Here is a 13706-nt window from a genome sequence, read left to right on the forward strand (position 1 = left end):
ATCAAAGAGGAGGAAAGCAGGATAGGTGGTCTGGAGGATAGGGCTGTTCATGAAAAAGACTTCAGCTACCACACTCAGCTCTGTTGGATCTTTCTGCAGTTATTTTCATCTTTTTTTTAACCCATATCTTCTTTACCTTCTTTCTTAGAATTGATACTAATTATTGAGTTCTAAGGCAGAAGAGTAGTAAGGGCTAGTCAGTTGAGATTAAGTGACTTGCCCATGGTCACACAGTGAGATGTATCTGAGGTCATATTTGAACCCAGGACCTCTTGTCTTTAGGCCTGGATCTCTATTCACTTAGCTGCCTGATTATTTTCACTTTAAAGACTTTCTTTTGTTTATTTGCATGAAATTAGGAAGTGAATAAAACACACTCTTATTATAGCTTCTGTCCTGATGTGCTTATGGCATTTGGGATGACCTCTAAATCACCACTTGACACATGTGAACCCAAGAACCTAAATCTTGATGTTCCTAATATTCTTAACAAAATTTTAATTGCTTAGTTTCATTTGTAGTTGCCCCTATGAGATTAAGACTGGGGATGAAATATTCCTGGGAAGGGAGTATTTCTCCCTTTTATCTTTCTCTTTCCCTCTCACTCTCTTGGTAGTCTAGGGTCCTCAAACTCTTGAGGACATTATATCTTGTAAAAATTAAAATTAATCTCAAATAATAAAAACATAATATTTTAAGAGATTTATTAATGATCATTAGAAATAAAAGAATAAATAGGATACAAAATAAAAACCATGGGCTCATGGCTAATTAGCCTGTTCAAAATCTTGCTTACCACCACCATGCTCACTTACATGAAGCCAAAAAAGCAAGAAGGTAGGACTGCCCATTCAATTTATTCCCTGTCTACAGGAAGTACGTGATGACAGGAAGTCATTAGGCTCCTGGGAAATGTAGTTCTTTTTTAGGGTAACAGATTTTCAATTATACATTCCCCCCGATGATCAATTGAGGGGGGCTAGTCTCTCCAATTTGATCATTTAACATAATCAATTTTTAAATTACAATAATTTGGGGATAAAAGGGAAAAGATCAAATCCATGATTGCTAGGCACATTGACAAAAAGCCAGTTAGGGGGCAGTCCTCTTTGGCATAAGAGTATACGTACAAAAACAAATCCATTCAACCCCACACACTTCAAATCACTACATCCCAAGTTCACTCTGGATCTTCTAGTGCAGTGTGTTGTCTGTGCAAGTATCTTCATGGTGCCTTTTCCAAACAGTTCACTTTCTGGATTCAGAGAGGTAGCATGTTTGTTATCCTAAAATTGCTCTCAAAAAGAATTTAAACTTTGCATTTTAGAATAATAATACATTGCCCCCTGAAGAGGGTGTTGAAAAACAAAGGGATCACGTAGGGATGCATGGCTAAGTTATGAGGTATATGAATCAATTGGCAAGAGAAATCAAAAACATAAAAAATATCCAAATAAAAGAGAAAAGATAACTTCTGCATGAAATATAGACTATCAAAGTCTTATGTGTAAAAATTCCAAGTAAAGGAAAATAAACCTATAGCAGGTCTTTGAATCAAGGCCCAATTAAAGTGATTTAAGCAATTATACACTTACCCAATTGGTAGCCAGGACTATAGAAAGTTGGCCACACTACGAAAGACAGAATAGGGACTAGATTTATAGTAGCAAATGGGAGCCAAAATTGAGTCAGAATAATCGATGTTATATACTTGATATAGAGTGTGTGTTACAAGGAAGTCCTCCATTTAATACATGTTAAATATCCTCAACCTCAAATCTCACACATGATCAAGTCCTTGAGTGCAGAATGCCATCAGTCCACTTAGGATTGGTTTGGTCTCTGACCTTGTGCTCGATTGGCACTATACAAGTAGTTTTGTGCTTCTTTGGCACTGTGCAATGGCTTTTTTTGTATTTCCTTCTCCTGGAATCAGACAGAATCATTAAGCAAAGTACCATAATTTTTTTTAAACAATCAATGGCATCATTTTTATAGTCTAATGCTTTTTGGGTATGCATTGACATTAGGGCAAATGTATTTTAAATTTTTATTGTCACAAAATCAAAAAAGTTAAGAAAATCTCAATACTGGTGACATGCTTCAAATACAAAAAAGGAGAGAAAAAATAAAACTCAAATAGTATATTGCACATGCCAGGAAAAACAATGATAAAAAAAGTTTTAAAAATCAAAAATATATATCTTACCATCATTGACACGCTATGTCAGCCTAGGAAAGGTATAATACAAAGGTTTCTCACCAAAAATGAGATCCATTTCCCTTTCAGACTTGGCCATGATCCACCATCTGAGTGCAAATGATTTTCACAAAGTAACAGCTTTTTATAAAGAACAATAATATAATAGGTAATGCACATTCAAGAAGTATCAAAATCCCCAAAGTTATAATAGCCAATTTGATGACAATAGCAAACAAACCCTCTATTCTTGGGATTCACATGGGTCTGCTGTATGAAATTTAAAGCTAATGGATACTTGTCACAAGTTTTTCAGCTGTAGCAGTCTTTCATCCTTGGCCGGGATATATATATATATATATATATATATATATATTTAATTCTATTACTGCCATCATTTCAAAAATGTGGCAGAGGAGTCTAGAAAAAAAACAAACCTCTGTACTGTTGATGTTGGGTCTAAAAATGTCACTAAGAATCTAGGTCATTCTGGTGGAAGTGTAGAGTAAGCTGAAGAGATAGGGAGATGCTTCCTCTTGGGAGCCATCCAGGGGTACCATGCTCTAGGAACAATTTCTCAGCTCCTCTGGTATGAGACTGTTATGTCCTATCCATTTACATTTTTACAAATGCAGAGGTGGGAATATAATTGCACTTCACTTCAGCTACTAAAATGGACCCTTTAACTCAAAGACAGGCAAAATGATCAGTCAGTTATTGAATAAAAAAATCTAAAAATCATGTCTGAAGACCCCTTAAAATCAGTTTGAGATTTGGCTCATTAAATTTTCCAAAGGTTGTTAACAAGTTTGACAGAGCCCATCCATCATCTATGTGACAATTAATAAAGTCAGAATGGGAGGGGGAAAAAAGACTTTTTTTATGGGCTTATACAATATTTTGTTCAGTATAGCTATAGGGGAAAGGTAATCTAATATATCTAAAAGTTAAAACACAGTAGATAAAAATGATACAGTTTAACAAAATTGTATTGATCAAATTAATATATGAACTTAAAACCAACTAAATTAAATTGTAAACAAAACAATCAGCAAAATACAATACAATACAGAGACTTTTATAAAACAATGGAGTCTGAAAAGGCTTAAAATCTTCACCTCCAGTTCCTTCTCTGTCCATTCAGATTCCTTTTGTCAGAGCTCTGGGATCACCCATAGTGAGGGAGACCATGGTTTTGAGGAATCCCAAACTGGATGAAGCTTAGAGACTGGGCAGGCCCAAATGGCAAAGGGTTGTAGGGTAATGAATTTCTTCCCTGAATCTCAGGCAAGATAATTGAAAGGATCAGTACACCAAGGAATGGTAGAAAGAAAATACATCCTAAAACTGGGAGCTGTTTGAGATAGGTAATGCACTACTCTTTCAATGAATGCCCAATGCTTGCAGTTTTACTTCCTGTTTGGAAGAGTAACTTCCTTCTCCTTCCCCCCTGAGGTCCCCTGCTACATGGACAAGGAGTTAGGAGGCTAATAATTGCCTAAGGAAAGCACACCCCAATTTTTACCAGCTGCCTGAAGAGTGACTCCAAGTTTGTGAGTTCTGAAGATACAAGCAGCAGCTACCAGTTGGGCTGGGGCTGGGGCTGGGGCCAGAGGATCAAGAGATCAGTAGCAGCAATGCCAGAGGCAGCATCGAGGAAGGAGGAACATGGGCTCAAGCAGATGGGAGAGAAGCAGCTTATCTCTTCTCAGCCAAGAGTCCCAGGCTAAGTCCTTCAAACTAAAGCAGCCAGGCCAGTAAGGAGAGTGACGGGCAAAAAATAGGGAATAAAAACAAAAGCCAAGCAACAAACAACCCAGCAGGAACATGGCAGCAGCTCTGGTAGAGAGTTCAGAGTTCTCTCGTGGTTCTAGGGGGTGGAGGGGTGGGGAAGGCGGGTGAAAAGCCTTGGCAGGAGAAACGTGGTTTTAAACAAATTTATTTAGACTATCTTAAAAAAAATTGAGAAGTTCTTCCCCAACTAGTGGTTGCCATCAATGTAAAAGTTAAAATTAATCTAAATAATAAAAATATTATATTTAAAGAGATTTATTAATGATCATTAGAAATAAAGGAATAAAAGAGATACAAAATTAAAAACCATGTACCATGGCTATTTAGCCTGTTCAAAATCTTTAAATCTTGCTTACCACCACCATGCTTGCTTACATCAAGCCAAAAGAGCAAGAAAGTTGGACCCCCCACTCAATTTATTCCCTGTCTACAGGAATTATGTAATGGCAGGAAGTCAGTGGACTCCAGGGAAATATAGTTCTTTTTTAGGGTAATAGTTTTTTAATTATACAATCTTTTTCAAATCTCCCATGGTAACTACTTTTCACTCATTTCTTCTATCTCAGGGCCAGGAAGAATGCTGGATAGTTTGCTTTCTTCCCTCTTCAGATCATTCTCAGTGGTCTTTAGTCTTTTAAGGTCCATGCAACTCATGTACATCACATTATTTATTGGTTTCCAGGTTAATCTCTTAACTTTCTCAGGGACTTTCGTAAATATCTTCTTAATATAGAATGTCAATTCAGCTCTTTGGTGTTCTGAACAGTTTTTTTTTTGCTTTTTTATTCCCAGTGTCTAGCTATTTAACATGCCCTTAATAAAAATATTTGTTGGATTCAATTTTTTTAAATGGCTCATGGTCTTTGTCTCCTTATATGCTACTATCATCATCCACATTGATAAAACTTTTAAAACTATCTTTCAAAATTGTATCACTTCCCAGATCTAGAATTCTAAATTTCATTTTCCAAATTTAGCCTTCTGATCTTCTACCTTTTCTATTTTTCTATTCATATGCAGCCTATTCTAGTACCACATTCTTCCTCTAATCTCCCAGTCAATCATATTCTTTCTGTCTACAGTCACCTCCATTTCCAACCTTGACTACATAGTCTGCCTATTTTAATTTTTCACTTGCTGCTGTCTTAGAGTCCTTTGTCCACTGGCCTTCTTCATTCCTGATGAATGAATCCTCACCTCAGTGTAAGCCCCTATTATCCAGTTTCATGCTTGCTTTAGGACTGCCAAGCAATCTTGAGGAATATCTTGAAACTCAGCATACCTCATCTACCAGAAATTTGTTGCATTACCTCAGTCAGTCCTTGATCTTAGTCCTTATTGATACCCTGTCTCATTCCCCACAGACTGTTCCAAACTTTGTCTTCTCTTCTCTTCACTCCATTTTCAGTTTCAGTCCTACTCTCTACATCTACCAACAGATCACTTAACCTCATATTTCACTGAGAAAGTTGAAACCATACATGATGAACTCCCTTAGTTCCCTTCTACTCCCATTCCTCAAACTACTCAACCATATTACCTTTTATCTCCTCTTTAAAAAGGTATTTTTATTCCTCAAAGTTTCTCCCTTCAATTCGATAGAAATTTAGTAAGGGCCTGCTTACTATAGGAATACAAAAAGAGGTGAAAAACAGCCCTTGCCCTAAGGAGCTTATAATCTAATAGGGAAGACAACAGAGAAACTAAAAGAAGGAAATAAAAGAAGGAAAACACTGGAATTGAGAGGTTAGGAAAGGCTTTCTTTAGAAAATGTGATTTTAGATAGGACTTAAAGGAAGATAGGGAGCTCTCATGCTGTTAGAGCAGAGAGTGCTCCAGGCATGAGAGGAATAATACACTGTAATAATTCCCTTTATCCTCTTCCCCTCTTTCTGCCTCAAGAAGAACTATGCCCCAAGACCCATTCTCTCACATGTCTCTTTTTTTAAAAATGCCTATCTTTTGTTTTAGAATCAATATTAAGTATTCCTTCCAAGGCAGAAGAGAGGTTAGGCCTAGACAATTGGGGTTAAGTGATTTGTCCATGGTCATAGAGGTAGGAAGTGTCTGAATCCAGATGTGAACCCAGGACCTTCTGTCTCTAAGCCTTGCTCTCTATCCACTAAACTGTCTAGCCTCTCCTTCACTTGTATCTTCAGGCTCTTTTTCTCCACTGGCTCTTTCCAATTTGCTGACCAAAATCCTTCCTACAAATAAAGCCTTGACCTTCCTATTCTATTTATCTTCCCTTTCTTTTTCTCCAAACTTAGTCCACTCAACATTTATTATATGCCTCTTATTTGTTGGCATGGTTCTAAGTTGGTTGTTGTCATTGGTACTTAGAGGACCAAAATGATATCATGATGTTGAGGTCAACATGCAGTGTGCCCAACTGTGGCTCATCAGACCAATATGAGCTTGGAAAGCTCTACCACAAGTCAGGCACAAAAAGCCCATATGAACATTTGGGATGGAGATTTTGTACATCTCACCGTTTTTTCAAGCTTATGCAATTCTGCTTTGCTCATAGAACACAGCACTGTTTTTTGATGCAGGTATTCCATAGTGGATAGTCTTATGCCAGTATCTACCATGACTCACAAATGAATGCTTTTTACTCCTAAAGCAAACATATATGTATATATATATATTCTATAATTTTTTCCCTCTTCCTATTTTTAAACAATAAAAAGTAGAGATTTCATAAAGTATTCTTTTTTTTATGGTCAAATGTTGACATAATTTCTTTTAAACCCTTACCTTCTGTTTTAGAAACAATGTTGTATATTGATTCTAAGGCAGAAAAGCAATAAGAGGTGGGCAATGGGGGTTCAGTGACTTGCCCAGGATCACGCAACTAAGAAGTATCTGAAGCCCGATATGAACCAAGAACATCCTATTTCTAGGGCTGGCTCTGTCCATTTGAGCCAGCTAGCTTCCCCCATGAAGTACTTTTTTAATGCTTTTCTATTGGAGGAAAATGCTAAATAATATGGTTCTTTTTTATTGAAAAAATATGGGGGAAATTGTTATTTATATAACTATTTTTTTCTTGTTTCTTTTCTTTCTTATTTAGTGTCTTTTTCCTTGGAGCCATCCTTGTAATAGCAGCTACTTTCCTATATGGCTATGATCCCAAACCTTCAGGAAATCCTACTAAGGCCTAGTTATTTTTTGAAACTTGATTCTCAGGATTGTTCATATATTAAGATCTTCAAACATCATTTGTACGTGGAGGATGTCAGCATAATTTCTGTGAGAGATCATCAAACTGAGTCTTATCATGATTGTTTAAATGATTTGAAGTTACAAAGGTTTTGGAACCATAAGAAGTTTGTTATAGGTGGAAGTGAAATATCCAGTGCATCCAAAAGTAAAAACTCGAAAGAAACAACTAAAATTAAGAATGTTTACAACTTGAACTCTGAAGTTAATGAAAAAGATTTTTACAATTTTGATTGCTGCAGAAATGTCCTATGCACTCTTTGCAAGAGCACATGAAAACATTTGTCAGATATCAATTTTTGCAAATGAAATCTATTTAATCTTAGTAAATGTTTTTAATTTGTGTGTAGATAGATTACACTGAATATAATTCATCATTCTGTAAGAAAGATCATAATTCACTATTTCTTATTCAAGCTGTGAAGAAATTGAAGTATGATTTGAAAAATTTTTTCATATATCCAAGATTTTTATATTTATAAAGGGATTACTAAACAAGTTTGAATTCTGTTATTTGTTAAGCTCTATAAAATTGATACTATTATGGGTCTGATTTATTATCAGAAGAGGAAAATTTATATATAATATTCTCTGTGTGGTGATATATATAACCAAATACAAGCTAGAGGTAGAGTTTTAATATGGGTTTCTTTTTATTTTTTTAATAATTAGATCTTTAATATTACTTTAAATTTTGTTTGTGTGTGATTCAGTCCCTTTTAAAGTTATTAAATGTAACTTAAGATGAAGTAAATACTTAAAATATGTAATGGTTCATAAAAATATATCATTGCCTATATCCACTCTATTTGGAGTCATTATGGACTATCATGTATATATTCTACTTTATTACAGAGTTTTTAAATGGATGTTTTACTCATTATAAGAGCTTCTTTAAAGCTGTAACAGTAAAGATATTTTTAGTTTGAATATAAGTTGATATGAAAATGACTTCTAGAACTATTTTGGATGGCTGTTATATCATTTGAAATGGTATAAGTTTAAATTCAGTATTCCTAAACAAAACTTTGTTAAGCCCACCATATACATAAGTGCCCTATGTACCTAGCTGAAGGGGATACTATTTTTTATAAGACTCCAAGCATTGCATGGAACTGCTTGGACAGAGCAACTATTTCTTTTTATGTTTACATACATGGTTGTGTGTGTGTGTATGTGCACACATATTTATACATATATACAAACACTTAAAATTGGTGTCTGTATGTGTATATATTTATTTGTGTATATAACTATACAACCATTTTAAAATAACACCATTTATATTGTATGTTCTAAGGAACATAAAAGTGGAATCCTTTATGTTATAAGTCATTTAATAATTTTTAATGGGGTTGAGATAATGTCAAGTGATAAGGTAAAAACTTTCCAAAATTATCATGTTGAGTTAATATTCCAGTTTGATCTCTGTATAATGTACTTTAAAACAGCATATAAAATTTTACTGTATTATTTTAAAATTTTGCATAAATTACTCAAAATTCAATTCAACAGTCATCCATTCTGGGGTAAATCTAATTTAAAATCTAATTTAAATCTAATTTAAAAGTTCTGTGCTTAAAAGTAAGATATTCTTATTGTTTTAGGACTAATTCTGAGTCAACCTGCTGTCAGATTTCCTTAAAAATATTTATTATTCTACTGTGTCCATAAATCAAAAATTTACTCCTACCTCTTCTGATCAAGGTTTCAATTTCTTATTAATGTATTCAGTTATAAAACACTTGGAATCATAGTAGATATTGCAAATTGACCCTTGTCATACAGAATTCCTAGGCACATATACCTTTTACTAACTTCCCCTGAGAGTTAAATTATTAATAATTTGGAGTGTGTTCTTAGTGTGCAACAAAATTCTGACCTAACTGAAATTAAAATCCTTTAATTACATAGCAAATGTAATGCACAATATTCCAGGAATGAGTTTATTTCTCAAATATTGACTAGGTATCTAAATAGTAATGCAGCATTCTTTCTTAGCTAGTTGACATTATGTGGCCTGGCTCTTATTTTAATGCTTTGAAAAGTAATATTAATAAAGTATTAGGATGTGGTTCATGTGATGGCATGTTCCCTCTAACTAAAAACTTAAAATTATTGAAGTATTCAAAGCAAGTATATCAAAACAGTCTATTTTCAGGAAATAAGGAAATACTGTTATTCAGACCATTGTAGTATAGCAGAAAAAGTGAGGAGACCTAAGTTCTAGTACACTTGTGCTACTAATTCATTCTGACCTTGAGCAAATCACCTCTCTAGACATCAGTTTTGATGCTTGTTAGATAAGAATGTTAGGCTAGAGGGTTCTTTCTAGTTTTAATATTCTATGATCAAAGACCATATATTTTCAAAGTAACTATTCTATGGACAGAGAATTTATATTTTACATTTCTAGTAGTTAAGAAAATGTTTGTTCCTACATATTTTAGAGTATAATTTATAGGTTGTATTCACAGGGAAATATAGTAGAATGCAAAATTTGAGAAGGATCGATAATTGGCTTTTACAAACATTGTTTTTTTTAAATCAGTTAATAATTTTACCTTAAAAAAATCTTATCTATTAACCTTGTAATTAAAAAAAATTATCTCATTACAAATATAGGGTTTGGGCACCTAAAAATTCCAGTATTTTTAAAAATTCAGATTTTTTTTCATCTCTTTAACTACTTTATTTACTAAAAATAAGCCATTTTATTTACTAAAAAATTGCCATTTGGGGCAGAATGTGCCAATAGTTAGCACTATAATAAATTGAGTTTATTGTGTCCAGTTTAAAACTAGATGAAAAAACTTAAAATATAAAGAATGAATTTACCAACAGTACAGTAATATATCAAATTATTTAGGAGTACTAAAATCTATCACAAATTGGAATGAGCAATAGTTTGCATTTCTAGTTATTCTTGATGGGGCAAAACTTGAAAGTCAGCTTAGGATCTGGACAAAAACATTGGAAGAAAGAACTGTAAATCAAAAGACTACCCCTACAGATTTCAGAAATTTAGCTGTAGTTAGTTTTGGATATGATTCTTTTTACCTTTAAGAACTGAAAACTTTTCAGCAAAGTAGTTTTCTAGACTTTAAAAATGTTATTATATATGCTTCCAGTGTAGCATTATTTTTGAAAAATAGTTTATTTTTGTCCTTATATCATCTTTTAATTTAAATTTTCATTGTCATGACAGTATTTATTATACATCATGAATGTGTGCTTTTCAATAGAAAAGCCTTCTAGAAATTGTTTATGCTGTTTGTAAGTCACCTTAAAAATCTCCAAAATGTAGCATTATTTAGTAATAAATATAGGACCAAAAGAAGCACCTTTTACAAATTAAGGTCCTATGTGCCTTGCTTACCAAATACCTGAATTTTTCTGGAGGTTGTTGCTGTATTTCACAATTATGGAGACATGATGGCAATGTCAGGAACTTTTAAATAGTTATTTCTCAGTTTTAAAAAATTCTGTATCTACATGTGTTCATCAAATCTGTTTTATGATACAAAAAATTAAGTGTGCTGTGCATATAAGTAATAATCAATATATAAATAAAGTGAATACTATTACTCATTGTCAAGCATATAAACTGGAGTGCCAATCAGATTAAAATTTTTTAAATGGAGTACAAATCAGATTCCTGTTATAGCTCCTTGTTATTAAATAATATTTTACTGCAATTTTTGTCCTTTATGATTTGAATCTTTTGTTGTGGCTCCATGTTTTATTTGCTTAGATACCTTTTGGTTTGATGAACGATATGTAATTTTATATATTTAAACTTTATGAAAATTTTTAAAAATTGTACAATCTTTTTGTTATGTCATGTTTTTGATTGATAAATATTTCTAATTTTTTCAATATATAATTATCACCTACTGCTTAATGAGTTTTATTGGAATCTAGACATAGTGTTATTACTGGAATTAATTGTGACCCTGTTTACATATATCTATAATCCTGAATGTGAATTAAATTTCTCCTTTTTTAATGGTGATAAATTATTAGTTATCCGTTACTCCAGTCATTGTTACCATCAGTTTACATAAAAATCTATTCTTGCCTCATCTGCTCTAGTTTCCACTTAAGTTACTGTGAATTTCTTTCTATATGCTTATAATTGATTTCATGTAGGTACAGATTAAGAAGCATTTATTAAGTACTTAAATGTAAAATAAGCTTATGATTTATTGATAATAAGTTCACAGGATTTATGTCACCATTTGTAAAATTGATATAATCTGAGCCAACTTAAGTTATAAAAATATTTCATATGCTTAGCTTTTTTTTAATTGATTTTAAACCTATAATTTCTGTTTTAAAATCAATACAGAGTATTGATTACAAAGCAAAAGAACAATAAGGGCTAGGCAATGATGTTCAAGTGACTTGCCCAGAATAACACAACTAGGAAGTTTCTGAGGCCAAATTTGAACCCAGGAGCTCCTGTCTCTAGGCCTGGATCTTAATCCCCTAAACTAACTAGCTGTGCCCATTAGATTTTTTTCCCCCTCTGATAAAAATACTAACTACAAAATATTAGGATTTGCTTTTTCCTTGTTTTTAAATAGCATTTTAAAACTTTAAAGTGTACCATTATTCACCATTATTCTAGAATCTTTAATGCATATTTGTAAATGCAAATATAATATGAATTAACTTGCAGCCACACTGTTCTTCAATGAAACACTCACTAGAAAATGGTATCTGCATTATTATACCAGTCTTTAATATAGCCTTTAAAAACAAACTGAAATAGAATTCCAGCACTGGTAAGGCATTACAGAGATGAAAAAAGCACACTGAAATAGGCCTTAATCTCCCAATTCAGATTCTCTACGTATTTTTTTCCCATTATGTCCATATACTTAAACGTTGCCCCTTAATTAGAATAGCACAGATCAAGTCTATTATCATTTATTAGTAGTTTTAAATTTTATTTTTTTTATTTTTTGCTATTTGCTTCTTTTTTTTAATTTGGTCAATTTCAAACATTATTCCTTGGTTACAGAAATAATATCCTATTCCTCCCTCCCCTCCCCCTGCCTGTCCCATAGCTGATGTGCAATTCCACTGGGTATTTATTACATGTGTCCTTGATCAGAACCTATTTCCATGCTGTTTGTGTTTGCACTAGGATGTTCATTTGGGGTCTATATCCCCAACCATATCCTCCTCGACCCATGTAATCAAGCAGTTGTTTTTCTTCAGTATTTTTACTTCCACAATTTTTCCTCTGAATGTGGATAGTGTTTTTTATCATAGATCCCTCTGGGTTTTTCAGGATCACTGCATTGCCACTAATGGAGAAGTCCATAACATTTGATAGTACCACAGTGTATATCGGTCTCTGTGTACAATATCCTCCTGGTTCAACTCTTTTTGCTCTGCATCACTTCCTGAAGGTTGTTCCAGTTCCCATGGAATTCCTCCACTTTATTCCTTTGAGCACAATAGTATTCCATTACCAACATATACCACAATTTGTTCAGCCATTTCCCAATTGAAGGGCATCCCCTCATTTTCCAATTTTTTGCCACCACAAATAGCGCAGCTGTGAATATTTTTGTACATGTATTTTTCCTTATCATCTCTTTGGGGTACAAACCCAGTAGTGCTATGGCTGGGTCAAAAGGCAGACAGTCTTTTAGTGCCCTTTGGGCATAGTTCCAAATTTCCCTCCAGAATGGTTAGATCAATTCACAACTCCACCAGCAATGCATTAATGTCCTGACTTTGTCACATCTCCTCCAGCATTCATTACTTTCCATTGCTATCATGTTAGCCAGCTATCTGCTAGATGTGAGGTGATATCTCAGAGTTGTTTTGATTTGCATGTCTCTGATTTAATATAAGAGATTTAGAATACTTTTTCATGTGCTTATTAATAGTTTTGATCTCTTTGACCTAAAATTGCCTATTCATGTCCCTTGCCCATTTATCAATTGGAAAATGACTTGATTTTTTTGTACAATTGATTTAGCTCTTTGTAAATTTGAGTAGTTAGACCTTTGTCAGAGATTTTTGTTATGAAAATTGTTTTCCAATTTGTTACTGCCCTTCTAATTTTGGTTACATTGGTTTTATTTGTACAAAAAAAATTAATTTGATGTAATCAAAATTATTTCTTTTACATTTTGTGATTTTTTTTCTAAGTCTTGCTTGGCTTTAAAATCTTTCCTTTAACAAAGGTCTGACATGTATACTATTCTGTGTTCACCTAATTTACTTATATTTTCCTTCTTTATGTTCAAGTCATTCACCCATTCTGAGTTTATCTTAGTGTAGGGTGTAAGATGTTGATCAAAACCTAATCTCTCTCACACTGTCTTCCAATTTTCCCAGCAGTTTTTATCAAATAGTGTATTTTTGTCCCAAAAGCTGGGATCTTTGGGCTTGTCATAGACTGTCTTGTTGAGGTCACTTACCCCAAGTATGTTCCACAGATCCTCCTTTCTGTCTCTTAGCC

General features: G+C 33.4%; 1 protein-coding gene across 4 annotated transcripts in view; it reads left to right on the forward strand.

Annotated features, from left to right (window-relative positions):
• SLC35A3 (solute carrier family 35 member A3) overlaps positions 1–11238 on the forward strand; it is a 59318-nt gene extending 48080 nt beyond the window's left edge. For all 4 annotated transcript variants that reach the window (XM_007485020.2, XM_056819126.1, XM_001372074.4 and 1 more), the window contains one exon: positions 7071–11238. In XM_007485020.2, the coding sequence (XP_007485082.1) occupies positions 7071–7161 (91 nt within the window). In that variant the 3' untranslated portion in view covers positions 7162–11238. The remainder of the gene's footprint in view (positions 1–7070) is intronic.
• The last annotated feature ends 2468 nt before the right edge of the window (positions 11239–13706 follow it).

The sequence above is a fragment of the Monodelphis domestica genome, chromosome 2, assembly GCF_027887165.1.
Source record: "Monodelphis domestica isolate mMonDom1 chromosome 2, mMonDom1.pri, whole genome shotgun sequence".
Lineage (NCBI taxonomy): Eukaryota > Metazoa > Chordata > Mammalia > Didelphimorphia > Didelphidae > Monodelphis > Monodelphis domestica.